Source organism: Trichoderma atroviride, chromosome 1 (genome assembly GCF_020647795.1).
Source record: "Trichoderma atroviride chromosome 1, complete sequence".
Classification (NCBI taxonomy): domain Eukaryota; kingdom Fungi; phylum Ascomycota; class Sordariomycetes; order Hypocreales; family Hypocreaceae; genus Trichoderma; species Trichoderma atroviride.
The window spans coordinates 1,853,653-1,868,208 of record NC_089400.1 but is presented as its reverse complement, the minus strand read 5'-3'; the positions used below and the strand labels follow the sequence as shown (position 1 = coordinate 1,868,208).

General features: G+C 50.8%; 3 protein-coding genes across 3 annotated transcripts; 2 read left to right on the top strand and 1 right to left on the bottom strand.

The window, feature by feature from the left end:
- The first annotated feature begins 934 nt into the window (after positions 1 to 934).
- TrAtP1_000702 (uncharacterized protein) lies at positions 935 to 2,499 on the top strand. Its single transcript, XM_066110692.1, has one exon. The coding sequence runs from the start codon at positions 1,981 to 1,983 to the stop codon at positions 2,314 to 2,316; it is 336 nt and encodes a 111-aa protein (XP_065966765.1). The 5' UTR covers positions 935 to 1,980; the 3' UTR covers positions 2,317 to 2,499.
- Positions 2,500 to 5,976: 3,477 nt separating this feature from the next.
- Positions 5,977 to 6,864, top strand: TrAtP1_000701 (uncharacterized protein; the record flags this gene model as incomplete). Its single annotated transcript, XM_014090710.2, has 3 exons — positions 5,977 to 6,185; positions 6,252 to 6,308; positions 6,369 to 6,864. The coding sequence occupies 3 exons, from the start codon at positions 5,977 to 5,979 to the stop codon at positions 6,862 to 6,864; spliced, it is 762 nt and encodes a 253-aa protein (XP_013946185.1).
- Positions 6,865 to 9,811: 2,947 nt separating this feature from the next.
- On the bottom strand, positions 9,812 to 13,962 carry TrAtP1_000700 (uncharacterized protein; the record flags this gene model as incomplete). Its single annotated transcript, XM_014090708.2, has 2 exons — positions 9,812 to 9,995; positions 10,103 to 13,962. 2 exons carry the CDS (start codon positions 13,960 to 13,962, stop codon positions 9,812 to 9,814), a joined length of 4,044 nt encoding a protein of 1,347 aa, XP_013946183.1.
- Between the last annotated feature and the right edge of the window lie 594 nt (positions 13,963 to 14,556).

The following is a 14,556-nucleotide window of genomic DNA, read 5'->3' as shown; positions in this document are numbered from 1 at the left end:
ACTTAATGCCAGAAGAATTCTTTTTCGATCCGGATGCCCGGCTGGCAGGTAAATTGTGCGAACTAATTTTTCTTTGTTTCTTGCGTGGCGAAAGAGAAAGAAAATAAGCCCTGAATCATTAACCCTAATCTATTTTAAACTCGCTCAGGCACCGCATAGATAGGAGAAGGCGCCGGCATGAAATCGATACACGTGTGTGACAAGTAGCACACACATGGCATGTCCAACCAGCCCATGCAATCTGGATCTGATGCTTGTTCAGGAGAAGTCAGAAATTTATGCCGCGAAAGCTTGCTATCAGGGAGCATTACTCGTGAGCAAGCACAGCATTCAATTACTACTAGCAAAAAACGGGTTTGGACCAGCGTCCGGACCGATCCCGCGCAGATCCATACGGCGGGGATAATTTCCCCCAAACTAGACCCGTTTTGTCAAGATTAAACTAACTTTTTGCTTCCCTGCTGTCTGGAGATGGCAGAAGCTCGTTTGCAGGGGGGTCTGAGATAGGAGTTGGAGACGTTTGCAATAATTGAGGTGGATGAGGACAGGATAAGACAAACGATTCCTTCTCCGGCATTCTAGAATGAAGAGCAATGACCTCTGCTGGGATGAGGCAGGGGAGCTTGGGCTTTGATGGGAAATAGGTCCGGGGGATGGGAATCTGGCCGACTCCGCAGAAACAACTCCCGCCAAGGCAATAGATTTCAATTAGCAGCAGCTCGGCGAGGATGCTAGAGCAATGATGGACTAAAACTGCACGTACAAAGTACAAGTGCCAGGCCCCTTTCCGAGCCCAATTGAAGGGTATGGCATGCATGAGACATACTGTATACAAGATCAGGCAGATAATGGCCGGCTACGAGCAAGCAAGCTTTCAACCTGAAAAGCATCACTCAGTGTGAGACATGCATGACAGACCAACAAGAATGCACGGGCACGCTTCCGATGGCCTCAGCCCGCACGGTTTTTGCATCAGCGTTGCTTCGAGACCCAAAGTCAAGATGCGGGGTGGCATCTGGTTTCGGATCAAGTGGATCGGATGGATAATGAGATGCTGCCACCGCTTCTTTCTTGTTCGTTTTCTTTTGCCGTTTGAAGCAGTAGTCAGTTGGTGCTGCTGCTACTCTGCACCGGACGAGGCCAAGCTAACAATGGAGAGTTGGGACGCAATGCAGAACGTTGTTTTCGCCATCAATTGCGTGTGATGTCTTGATTGGCAGAAGCAGGCCTGGCATCCCTGTCAAATGACCAGGCAGAGAGACGCAATTGGCGGTGTTGAAGAGCTGGTATACTTGTAAGTACTGTACTTAGAGTAGACGCATACAAAGATGCCATGGCAATGCCTCCATACGGCCGTCAAGACGGAGCCGCGGACCCAGCTGGGGACTGTGGACGGTCTGGCGGTATGCCGGTAGAAACGGGCAGCTTCGCCTGTGCAGATTCTCCATCGCAAATGGCACTCAAGATGGAGTCGAGCCCGGCCAACAGGATCCCTGCCGGCAGCAGCCTTTGAGAATACGACGGGCCACTGCCAAGGGGCTTCACCATCGTGTCCGTTTTCCAGTGGAATCTGCTGATACAGGGCCTGATGGGACGATTGGGAAACGGACGATGGAATTGGCCAAGGACCCTGATGGCGAGGGGTGTGAAAAGAAGGAAGAATTAAATTTTTTTTTTTTTCTTTGGAAATGGCTGATTCTCCACGCAAGAGTCTGCGGCTATACAAGGCAGATGAAATTACCGGGTGAGATTGTCTGCCATGATGCTAACTTTTTGTCGTCTCTCGTAATTTCTCATTTGAGGCAAGATCCAGTCAGCTGAACTTTGCTATTTTTGCAATATTCTTGCTTTTCTCTGCTGTGGGTGGGCCAAAGTAGCGAAAGCCGCCCATGGCTTCTTGGCTCTTTTTTTTTTTTTTTGTGTTCCCGTTCCCGCGGGCCTGGAGTCTGGAGAACGAGTCGCTCCAGCTCGGCGCCGAATATGGCCAGAACCGAACAAGCCGCCCGCCGTGAGTGGGTAGCGCCGGACAGTAGAGCAGCTACAGTTAACCAGGATCCGAGAGGGGGGCAGGACAGCAAAGAAGGAAGACAAGGCTTGGGACAGCAGCTCCTGTTGTTTGTGGAGAGCAGCGAGATGGGCCACGTCGTGCAACACGATGGCTTCGATCCAGGAGTAAACCAGCACTTGGTGCCGTTTGGGCGTAGGCCCAGGCACGGGAAAGTAAAAATGCTATCCGGGGCAGATGGCGCAAGAGTCAATTTCGAGTCTTACCAGCGCAACGGGATTCGGATGCCGTGGTCGTGCTGTCAGCCCTAGCTGCGACAATTCGCCTTTTTTTTTTTCATTTTCGCTGTCTGACAGGCAGAGCGCCAGGCGGCATCAAAGCCAAGATTCGAACGCTGAGATGCGCCTTGGGCATGGCGGCATAGACGGGAGAGGGACAGAGCCCCGCGCCATGCAGCCTATATTAGCAGCAAGAATAGTACAGGTAGATTTTTATAGAGCTAGCAACTGTGACAAGGGTCGGGCCAACGCTCGAGCATCCGGGGTTGGTCGACGAGACGGTTTCTGAGCAAGGCTTGTATGTGAGTCCAAGTGGTCCAAAAACCCCCACCTAGCGAGTCAAGACTTTGGATGAAAGAGCAGTAAGAGAGCACGTGTGGCATGCAGCACTGGATATTGCTGTTATACTGGAAACACGGGCCTGGAGTTGCAGCTCTCAATGGGCATAGAAGCTAGCAGGCAATAATAGTAGTGGCATGGCGAGGGCTGAGGCTTCGAAGCGAATCACGTTCGCGGAGCTGCATGCCAGAAATCCTGCAACAGTGCAGCTCGGCTAATGCTCCTCGTGCGCTATTCAGCCAAAGCCGCTACTTGTCATGAACGAATAGCCATTGCAGGCGAAAAAACGGACAAGGAAAAAGGGACTTTGGGCCGTTTGTCAGGGGGTGAGGATGATAGTGTGAATACGGAGCGCAAGACAAGGTACAAGGCCCTGCGTAGAACGTATGGACAAGGACTCGTACGAGTGATGGTGTTTGTTGGGAGAAAGTCAATCGAGGAATACGTAAACAGGCGATGTGATGGCAGAAAAGAGGAGAATTGCGCGAGTAGCTGCGCAAATGAGTCGGAGTCCGTGAGCCGCGAGGCTCGGAGTACGAAATAGTATTGATTGATTGTTCAGGCTACAGGTACTAAGAAGAGCAGGATTTTTTACGGTTACAGTGCAGCTGCGTCATGGGACATCAAGGTTAGAGGGCGGGCTGCCGGAGCAAGTGTAAAAATGTAAAAACACCGTGATGGGCTACCAAAATGCCGGACTAGTTTCTGTTACTGTTCGTTTCTCTTTAGATGGACAAGTTTCTAGTAGATGGACACCCAGAAACCTCACCTGTGACTATTAATTGCTTCACGAGACTAAAAAAAAAACAATGGGTTACGAAGTTGCATAGTGAAGAAAAAAATCAATCATGCCGTTTCCGCATCACCGTTGCGTAATCCCATCTTTTGCGACAAAGTAAACCCCGTGGCCCCGAGTCCTCGGACGCCGCACACGCTGATTGGATCGTGGCGGTCAAAATAGCGGTTTGCCGTGCTGGTTAGCAGCGTTTGGGCCTGGAAACGTGCTCGCTGGACTGGATGACTGTTGCAGGCCCCAACAGCCCAATTTTTCTTGCTGTCGTCGCCTGTACCGTCAGCTGGCGCCGTTTGTTCCGCCCAGAGCAGCCCCAGAAAATACTATTGATACTGTAGCAGCAGCAAAAGAACTCCACAGGGGGGGGTGATGATAGGTACATTGGACAGCCTGTCATGGATATGCATGACTGAAGGTTTTTTTACATCATCTCACTTTTGATTTTACTTTTTTGAATTTTAGCTTTTGTGCGCAGGTACCAGATGCTCATACAGGGGAGACAAGATTTTCATCTGAGACATTGAAACGAGATGTCTGAACAGGAATGCAATGCAGCTCCGTAAAGGGCATCCGTCTCGAATTCTCGAGGTACTGGCCGCCAATGGCTGCGCAAAAAGACGGGCCTGGAGGATCGCCCCTCCAGCGCTGCCGTTGCAGGTGCTCAAAGTACAGCGACCAGCAGCGCAGCGAAACGGCACTCGGGGGCACAGCTGGTGCCTTGATGGCCCGTCCAGCGGCAGACCTGCCCAATTGTCTGCATGGAGTACCCAGTACCGCCGCTGCGTGCCAACTCAGGCCTGCTCCACCGGTGCACGCTACCGCAATGCGACCTGGCCGTCGACCCGGGCGGGACGCATTGCTGGCGGAATTGTCGCACGGCCAGCATAAATGGCTTGTACGGACCATGTACCAGTACCTCGACCAAGCCCCCCCTGGGCAGTTTTCCATGGCCCCGTTCCGTCGATCGCCACCAAAAGGCGCCGCACACAATCTCGGAGTCCCTCCATTAGCTTCGCATCGGCGCCATCCCAAGCTCCAAGATGCCCTGCAAACTGCGCTTGCGATGCACTGCATGCGGTCGACGGGGACGCGAAGCTGCTGCCCATTGGCCTCCACCCGTGCCTGGCAGCGGTTGAGTTGAGAGGCCAGACGAGAGAATGTTAAATATTCGTCAGCGTCCCCGGATACGGGCGCTGCGGCTTCGACGTCTCTCTCTTTGCTTCTCTGCTTGCGCTTATTGTTCAGACACTCGCTTTTCTAATCTTGTCTACCTATTCTTCTTGTCAAACAGGTACCTACATTAGAGTACCGCTCTTAAAGCATTGTCTCGTCTCTTTGGCACCGACGCAAGTGCCACGCCTTATCACGCCAACTGTCGTCCAGCGAGCACATCATTCGCGACTCATATTCACCAAAGCAAAGGCTTATTGTGTGCTGTCCAGCAGCCGGCTAATAAGCACCCGTCAGCCAAATAAGCTACCAGCCCGTCTTACAAGTTGCTGCAAGCGAGCCCAGCCCTACCATCCTTCGCTGTCCCTCTGCAAGCTCGTCAAGGCCACCAATCATTCCGTCGCCCTCCGTGTCCACATTTCAAACAAGAGCAGACGGCATAAGAAGGGCAAAACATCCCATTCTCTCTTGTCCCAGAAAAAAAAAACTTTACGCAACAGAGAAGCCCACATAGTCTCAGAGTCATCGTTGCCTGGAAGTACCTGCTATCGCGACATTGTGGAGCCGGGCGTCGACAGTGTGTCACCGCCGCTGTTTTTTCGGTACCTCGAAACCTTCGCTCGCCAGACTCCGCTTTCGGCTGCCGCCTATTAATCAAATCACGACATCTCAGGCCGAGTCACTCACCCTTTTCTTATTTCTTCCTTCCATCTCCCTTGCGTCCAAAACTGCACATCTTGCTTGTTTTCCACTTCAATCATCGATTCTTCTCTCGATTCCGCCAACAGCCGCTCCGCCTCAACTCGGCCACCAACTCGGAATCCCGTGCCACTTACACCAAGTCCGCTCTTTATCTCACCCACCCATAGCCAGCGCTACTGGACGCTCATCATCTGACTGGCGATACCGTTGCTACCCATTAGCACCACTACTATATTTGGCTGTCGAGCAAACACAAGTCAACAGACTGCTTTGTCAACTGAGCACCAGGTGGATAGCCATTGTCTGCCTGACGAATCGATCTGCGCCATCCTCGCATCCTTCCATCTACCGGATCCTGTCGATCAACGCACCCTCCTTGAGTGTGACTTCAGCCAATCCCACCGTCCTGTTACCAGAGGCACACGGTCATTGACTTGTCTGTCACGCATGTGGACAAATCGTCTCTAGAAAGCTATAACCTGTTTACATATTCGTGCTGTTCAAAATCCGACTCGTCACATAACACAGCCCTACGGCCACCTGTTGGATATAAGTCAGCTTCCCTAGCCTTGAGCATCTCTCTGGCTAGACGGTCCTGGTAGTTCTATTCACTTCTGCGAACTACCAGGATAATAGCTTCAGCCCACGCGCTTCTACTCTTCACAGACTTGGTAGCTTTACCATTTATAATGCCTCATCAGCGACGAAAGTCTGGACCTTACTCTACCCACTCATCAACGACAGACGTACGAAAGACTGTTGCTGCAACTCCTGCGCATTACAAGCGACCAGCCATGACCCGACGACACACTCCATCCAGTGCCCAGAAGCTGGGACGAGGCAACCGGGAGTACACCGAGGTCTATGAGAATGAAAGGGAGAGCTTCCCTCAGTTTTGGTAAGCAAGCATCTCTCCTGTTGGCGATGCTGCAGAACTTTTACTGACTCTATTTGTTTATTGCAGCATGACCTGCGAAAAGCAATTCATCCCCCACGGCGAGATGCTATACTGCTCCGAGACGTATGTTGGCTCTAGTTCGCCCGTTTACTCGAGGTTCATGAGTGCTGACAATCTTTATAGATGCCGCTGGAGCGACCAAGACTCGTCTTCGCAGCAACCGTCTTCGGTTCACAGCTACTTCAGCGCCGCGCATACTGCCCAGCCCAACTACACTCTGGGCAAGCCCGAGCCCCGTGACATTGTGCCGCGAGCATCACCGTCGAGGCCCAGCTCCATGCACTTCACAAACTCCCCGCCAGCAACGCCAGGCAGCACCCTCAACTACCACACCTCGGCCATGTCTGCCCTGCGATCGCTCAACATGAGGCCGCCCAGCCCTACTTCGCCCACGGGCAGTGGCATCTGGCCCTTCAGCCGCAGCTCGGCCACCAGCCCCAACAACTCGTACACGCGACACTCATCCGGCCACACATACGACCCGGGCTACGGCAGCGCCTACTCACACGAAGCTGCATCTGGCGGCATGGAGCGACCACTACCGCCACGAAACCCTGGCAGCAGCTCCAGCTCTCGGCCAAAGAGCATCGAGCTGCTAGTCCCCATGTTTTCACGGTGATTTCGGACGCACCGGTGCGTTGGGGAGCTTCCTTAGCGTTGCTCCTCCTGCACCCCCTTGCCGACGACATGGCGGCTAGCAGCAGCAGAAGCCTATCACCGCACTGGCTAAACTGCGCTGCAGCTCTCACCGCGCCTCTCCGCACTTTTGGCTCAGAAGCAGCCAGCCGACGTTTGCGGGGTTGACAGGGATTCGTGTTCCAGCCGACCAGGGGGTCTCACCACCATCAACTGATGTGCGCAACGGTCCATCCAAGCATCTCGGCCCCCTTTGCCTGTGCTTATGCTGCTGGACCCCCCACGGGCTGCTCTGGACCGAGTTCTTTTCGCAGCTCTCGTCATTGTTTTCATTTTCGGGCGTTCTTTTTTTCAAGGAGTCGAGACAAAAGTTTGACATTACCATTTTCGCTTTTACCCATTCTTATTACTACCACTACTACTTGTGTTTCTACTTGTCACCGCCAAAGAATGGAGGGGTTGCCTTCCCGGGGCCTTTACCAACTCTGGACGGTCTCGATTCATCCCCCTCAGCGCTTCTTTTTCCATTCTCAATCAATATTCCCCAATTCTCTTATCAGCCGCTTTCACTGTCACCTTCCACCACATATGGCCGAGGCCCATCCCGGGCGTCGCTCCGATTCCCGACTCTTATCTACGACCTTTTATCTTACCAATTCTGCATAGTACCCATCTCCCTTATCCCCTTATCTTTTCCTCTATCTCTCTATCTCTCTATCTCCTACTCTGTTTGTTTTACAAAAGATTTTTATCATCGCCTCTAGGCACCCAAAAATGATGATGTATAAGATGGAATAGATATAAAACACGGTGTGGCTATTTTTAATGGACGGCGTTTTTGACATTTGGATTGAAAAAAGAAGCAAGATTTTGCATGGCATGATGAGACATCTTATTGGGGGATTACACAGAACCCACGAATGAAAGATTTAATTGAAATACATACAAAAACAAATGATAATATTATTATAATTACCTATCTGAAGGAATTGTGAATTTGCTATTCAGCGTATCAAGCGATGTCGGCGATCATCCCAATCGCGCAGATCTATTTATGTTACGAGTCCATATTCAACAAATTATAGATTTGTTTTCGTACTCCCTGTCCATTATCCATGCACATAATCAGCAGCATCTCGTACCTTGGACAACTCGCCCCGGATCCTTATCACGGTGGCGGCGCCATGTCTCACGTCTCTCCAACTGCGTCGCACAAAAGCTGCAAGCATCGTGATGATGCTTTTTCTTTACCCCACAGCCGATACGTGTGCTTTTTTGTGTTCCTCGACTTTTTTTTTTTTTTTTTTTGTGAAATGCTATGATATGTAGTATTTAAACTTTTTTTTATTTTTTTTTTTTGAACCACTGCATTGAAGTGGTGTTACCACTACTAATAACAGGATGCATTTTCTATTGTGTAATTGTGGAGGTGGCGAAGAGAAATGGGGAGTTGTAGTACGAATGTTTGTGCTGTAGAGGGCGGAGGCGACTGGATTCAGTTGCTTATTTTTTTTTTCTTCTATTTTTATTCTTCTCACTTGTTTGCGTAAAAATTGTCCGTAAAAAAAGAACAAGTCCGCAAGTATATAGATGGATAGTATGGGTTGCAAGCCGAGTATGAATGAACAGCTAACATGAGATACTTCCAGAGCGTTAAGACATTTTCAATTAAAATCAATCATAACTCTTGACGTTTTTCTTGTATCTTAGAGAGTATAGAATAATCGGTCTTCTTTCTCTTCTTCTTCAAGTGACAGTTCACCTTTCGTTAAAACCCTTCTTACAATTTCTCCCGTCGTCAAAAAAAAAAAAAAGAAAGAAAGAAAGAAAAGAAAAGAAACACCAAGCAGCGTAACACGACTCTCGCCTCAGTTCCGGAATCATCAGAAAACGACCAAATTTCTGCGCAGGGGCACAAAAAAAAAACCGAAAGTCGAAACGTTGTGCAAGGGAGAAGAGTAACAGAAAATATGGCGGCTAGCACAACTTTCGTACAACACGATCATTTAGTTATTTAAAAAAAAAAAAAAAAAAAAAAACAAGGGAGCGGCAGTGTAACCTCTAGTTACCCGGATTTAAATAAGCCAAATCGAGAATGTGGTAGAACCTGGCTGTTGATATCATGTGTATTGTGTCAGAGTGAACGACTTGTCATACGTGAGGCATCACAACTTTACAGTGAAAGAGAGTAGATCATGGATGACAACTCGTATCTTGCCCGTTTCCAGTTCAAAGTCTTGATGATGCTCATTGTTCATCTACACGTCAAGTGTGTAACGTATTGCGCAAAAACTTGCATTTGGCAAGGTTGTCTGGAAGCAGCGAAAACTATATCACACCAATCAATTATAGAGATTGAAAAGTTGATATCTGACATAACAGCCTGTCACAAAGCTCAAGTTACACGGACAACTCAATCTCCGTCTAAAGATGCCTCTAGAATCACATCTCAAGATTTCATCAACAGCTTGCCATTAATGATATCGCATCCTATGGTCGCACTTGCAAACGAATGATATTCTTGTTCTTTTTCCAAAACATGGCCACAAACACTACATAAAGCATCTAGCAACATAAACTCCAACTCCGTACAACCAATGCCCCCCCTCTTTTTAATTCCTGCTTCGTTCACCCCCCATCCACAAGCAGAATCACACCAAGACGAGTTATACAAAACAAAAAGCCAGAAAACAAGCCGCCAGAGCCAAGAGTTTTGGAGAAGTCATCATATATGGCATAATAGCTAATAGAGAGACGGAAAAAGCAATCATAGTCCTCCATCTGGCTTCAGTCATCAAACATGGCTACCACCCATGCTACTCCTTATTGCCACTCCGCTTCCCCCCCCAAAAAGAATACACTCACTCCTTGATTTTGACATGACATTAAGTAGAAAATCATTACAACCATCCTAAAACAGCTAGTTTTTTTTATATCCCGTCTATTGGTCTTGAGCTCTCCATTTCTCCATACCGTCCTCGGTGCTTTGTCGTGTCGTATGCCTGAAGCACGCGCGTCTGACTCTCATCGGCCTGCGAAAAGGCATAGCCACGCTGCTTACGCATACGCTGCACCTGCCGAACCTTGCGGATAGCCTTTTGAAATTGCTCCATCCTATCAAGTAAAATGTTAGAGAATCATCACACATCTCTTTCTCTGCCTTGGCAAGTTTCAAATGGCAGATTAAAGGGGAAGGGATTAAAAGGGGACTGTGTACGTACCTAGGCCGGTAGTCCTGAATATTGTACTTTTGAATCTCCTGAATATGGTGGTACGTCTGTGGAAAGTACATTCGCTTGGCATACTTCCAGGCAAAATCACGCGACAAACACAAACATGCCAGCACAAAAGTTTGGAGCCAAAAGATTGGGCTGCTGTATAGCTTGGGGATAACGCCAAAGTACTCGGTTGAGACGTGGACCTTGGGCGCGACGGTACCGTACACGGCAATGAAAACCCACCAGACAGCCATGCTGCCCGGAATGGCCAGAACGTGGTACTTGGTCCAGTTGTTCGTTACCAGTGCCGCCTTGCCCAGGACCGTAAGGAGGACAGCTCCGTATAGAGCCGTTCCCCACACCCAGTGACCGTCAGTCTGTCCCTGGTTGTCAATCAGATCGCTGTACCAGATCAACTCGGCAAAGATGTAGAGGACGAGGGAGTGATAGACAGCGTTGACAATCCACTGTGCAAAAACTTTGAGTTTGAACGCGGAATTCTGCTGGCCCATCATGTAGAGCTGAGGGTAGCGATCAAGCAACCGCGCAGAGATGAACTGATCCAAGATACCAATGGCAAGCGGCGGGAAGAAGGTAAAGAAGACGTTGTAGAAAGACAGGGTCCATGATTCGTAAATAACTTGACCGGAGAAAACATTCTGGAACGTGTACCAAAACTGCGTCAAGTATAGGGCGATGTTCTTGTAAAAAGAAAACAGAATCGTCTTGCTCACTCGCTGGTAGCTCCACGCGCCGTGAACGAGTAGCAGCTTTCGTAAATACCTGAACTGAGCAATAGCCACGTCGGCACTTCGTGCGGCCTGTAGACCTTCTTCACCACTGATACCAACACCAATGTGTGCTGCCTGGATCATGGAAACATCGTTTGCTCCGTCGCCAATAGCAAGAAGGATTGATTGCTTTCGATGCTTCTTGACCAGCTTGACGACCAAGGCTTTCTGTAAAGGTGACACACGGCAACAGATGACTGCCTTGCACATGACGGCGAGATCGAGGAAGAGCTTATCCAAGCCCTTTTCAAGAGCATAGGTGAGAGACTTGCCGTCAATGATGAGAGCAAGCGACTCCATTTCAATGGTACCATCTCCTTGTGTTCTAATGGCATCGAGCTTCTTCTGGATGTTGTCGCGGGTGGCAGCGGCCGACTCTTCGTTGACAATCAAGAGCATCATGTCTTCACTAAGAAGCTTACAGCTCATTCCGATATTGATGGCCGTTTCCTGTCGATCGCCCGTCAAGACCCAGACTTTGATGTTGGCCTGCTGGAGAGTGTGAATGGTCTCTGGTACGCCATCCTGGAGACGATCTTCGATGGCAGTGGCCCCAAGAAGGTAAAAGTCATGTTCGATAATCTCAGCAGCCTTGTCCAGCTCGTCAGCTCGGTTACCACCCACAGTCGTCGCTGCCGCGTCGAAGAGCTGGCGCCACTCTTGGTATTCTTGTTCGGGAACTTCGCGCATAGCCAAACAAAGCGTCCTGAGACCCTCCGAGGCGTACTCTTCGAGATGGCGCAAAGTGACTTCGACATGAGGGTTTTGGTCATTTAGTCGTTCCAAGATGACGGTGTCGGCACCCTTGCAGTAGATTCGAACCTTGCCATCCGGACAGCGGAAAATGGCTGACATTCGCTTACGGGTCGAGTTGAACTCGCAGACGGCTAGTAGTTCGTATTCTTGCGGTCGGCCGTTCGCTTCGATAAGGACGGATCTGGGCTTTCGAGCAGTAAATCGGTAACCCATGGTGACTGCTCCGGCCACCAGCGCACCTTCATCGGGAGAGGCTGCTTGATATTTAATCTGTCCTTTCTCGTTCATTTCAGGGATAACCGTGTGGCAGGTGGCTAGCAAGGAGAGAAAATGATCAATCATTCCCGCGGTTTCATGGCCGCTTTCCAGGTTGGCTTGGAGTGTCTTGAAGTCAAAAATGGCCGACTCCTCGTCGTCCATGCCAGTCGGCCGGCGGTCCTCGGGAACCTCTTCGGCGTACATGATGCCACCAATAGAGCATTGTTTGAACTCCATCTGGTTGCAGGTAAGCGTACCAGTCTTGTCTGAAAACACATACTCAACCATGCCAAGCTCCTCAACCAAACTCGAGGTTCGGCAAGTAGCTGGCGTATCAGACTTATCGTAGTACATGTCGAGATCGTCATTGATGAGGATAGCATGCCAGTATTTGACCAATTCTATACTAACGAAGAGAGAGATGGGAACCAAGGCAGAGAACAACACCCAATACGTAACCATGTCTTTAAAGAAGACTCCGGCCGCGGTTCCGGCACTGTCGATTTTGTCCAGGTAGAGGTATGAAAGCGAGTCGCCCGTGGCGCCGCGCATCACCAAGTCTCCAATGGTACAGATGAGACTAAGTGCCAACAGCATACCGACTAGCATGAGCACGAGCCAGTTGAGCTGTCTCTCGACCTTGGTCCGCTTAATTGGCGTCGCTGTGGCGTTTCGCATTAGCTTGGTTTCGTGGCCCGTGAAGACGACAATGCCATGGATCCATGGAGTATTTCTTAAGGTGGCGCCTCGGAGGAGTAGCTGCTCTGGGTTCAACGCGAGCTCCTTCTCTCCTCCACCTGCCTGCATCGTCAATGTCGCTTCGTACGTGTACAGGCTGCTGTTGGGCTGTTCCGACTTGACGCGCCCGCCCAGCCGGCTGAGCTCGCTGGGTGAAACCATTGTCGAAGTCTCGGGGAGAGCTTGCTTAATCTTCAAGTTGGTCTCGCCGTCCAGGTTTGCCGTTTCGATATAACAGAGACCTTCGGGCTCGGAACTTGCGAGGAGAACCAGATCGGCCGGGAAAGGCTCCTCAGACTCAACTCTGACTACGTCACCAACTGTCACAGCATTCCATTTCGTTTCCGTAAAGTTCGAACCACGTAAAACTCGCGCCAGGGAAGTATTGAGAGCATTATCCGCAGTTCGTCTTCGGTAATCCTCTACCAACTCCTTGATGGCAGAGACCAAGAGCACAATGGCCAATGGTCCGATTGTCGTATACTTGTTCGTGGGCGAAAGACCGGGAATCTGTTGCAAAGCGGCCGTGAACAGGAAGAAGATGTTGGCAACCTTTGAGAATTGTTCAAAGAGAAATTTGGGTAGAAAGGTAGCGATGTTGTACTTGGCCGTTGAAATGTGATTGCCAACGTACTTGTTGGCGGCGTTCGCAGGAGGGTTATTCAGGTGGATGATCCTTGGTCCCATAGTCGAAGGATCCGGTTTGCTACGGCCAAACTTGAATTTGCTCATCATATTCCCCTTGGGCTGTTCCGGCGGCTGTTGTTGCGAAGGGACCCTCGCCCCGGGCTCTGTCAGAGGCAAATCCATCTCTGAGTAGCCCTGGCCCATCCCGAGCCTATGCTTCAGCTTGCCAAAAAAGCCTCCTCCCAGAGTCAGCACACTGTTGCGGGCCATCGCATTGTTTCTAGCAGCTGAGGACTGCCCCGCATCCCCGGCGCCTCCTTGCTGGTATAACATGTCATCTTCAGGATAGTCTTCGTAGTCGTCGGCGTAGCGCTGGTAGTTGTCGAGGTCCGACGATTGGCTGAATTGCCCAGCGTGATACGGCCCTGGGTTTCCTGGCGGTTGCGCCGCCTGCGCTCCCATGGAGCGACCTGCCTGTGGATATGACGGCTCGGCTCCGACAAAGTCATCGTAGGACACAGAGGGCCGGCTCTGCGGGTCGTGGTCGAGATCATAGGCTCGGGCAAGATCGTCGTCGTTCAAGGCCGACCGCTGGCCTGCGCTGTAGATTGGCTGCTCGTTGTCCAGGTCGAGCAAGAGGTCGTCGTTATTTGAGGGCCCGCCATGGCGTCCCATAGGTTGTCGTCCAGCCATGCAGGACAACAAGCGATGGGTTAGGCGATCGAGGAGGCGGGATAGCAACGCATGCGGGATCGCTGTCGTTGAAAAGCCAGCACGGATGGCTTTGTTTCTTTGTCGTTCTGTGAGGTCGGATTCTGGGATGGCGGACTTGCAACTCGGGTCGAAACAAGGCCCGCGATATCGATAGCGTCTGCTCCGCCAGACCGGTGATCTGTTCCGTTCCGTGTGGCTGCACAGCCTCGTTTCGGCGCAGGCCCTTTGTGCTGGAGAGTGGGACGCTTGTCGAGGCTCAGGGCGCTGGTACGTCAGCACCAGCAGACGGAGGCGCAGTGAGGTTCAAAAGAAGCTGGATGGAAGTAATAATAGCAGCAAGCAAGCGCGGATATCTAAGCTCTCGGCAAGGTTTTTTGGGGGGGTCTAGGAACGGCACTGGGTTCTTGCTGCTCCCCTCTAACCCCCTCCCCAGGATTCGATACGAGGCGCTGATGCTGAAAGGGGGCCCGTGTTAGCTGGCTTTTACAGCGTCTACAGGCGTCTGCGTGCTGCAGCTCCACTGTCGCAAGAAACTTGGGTCCACGTTCCAGCTTGGTTCCCCTGAGAGCGTCC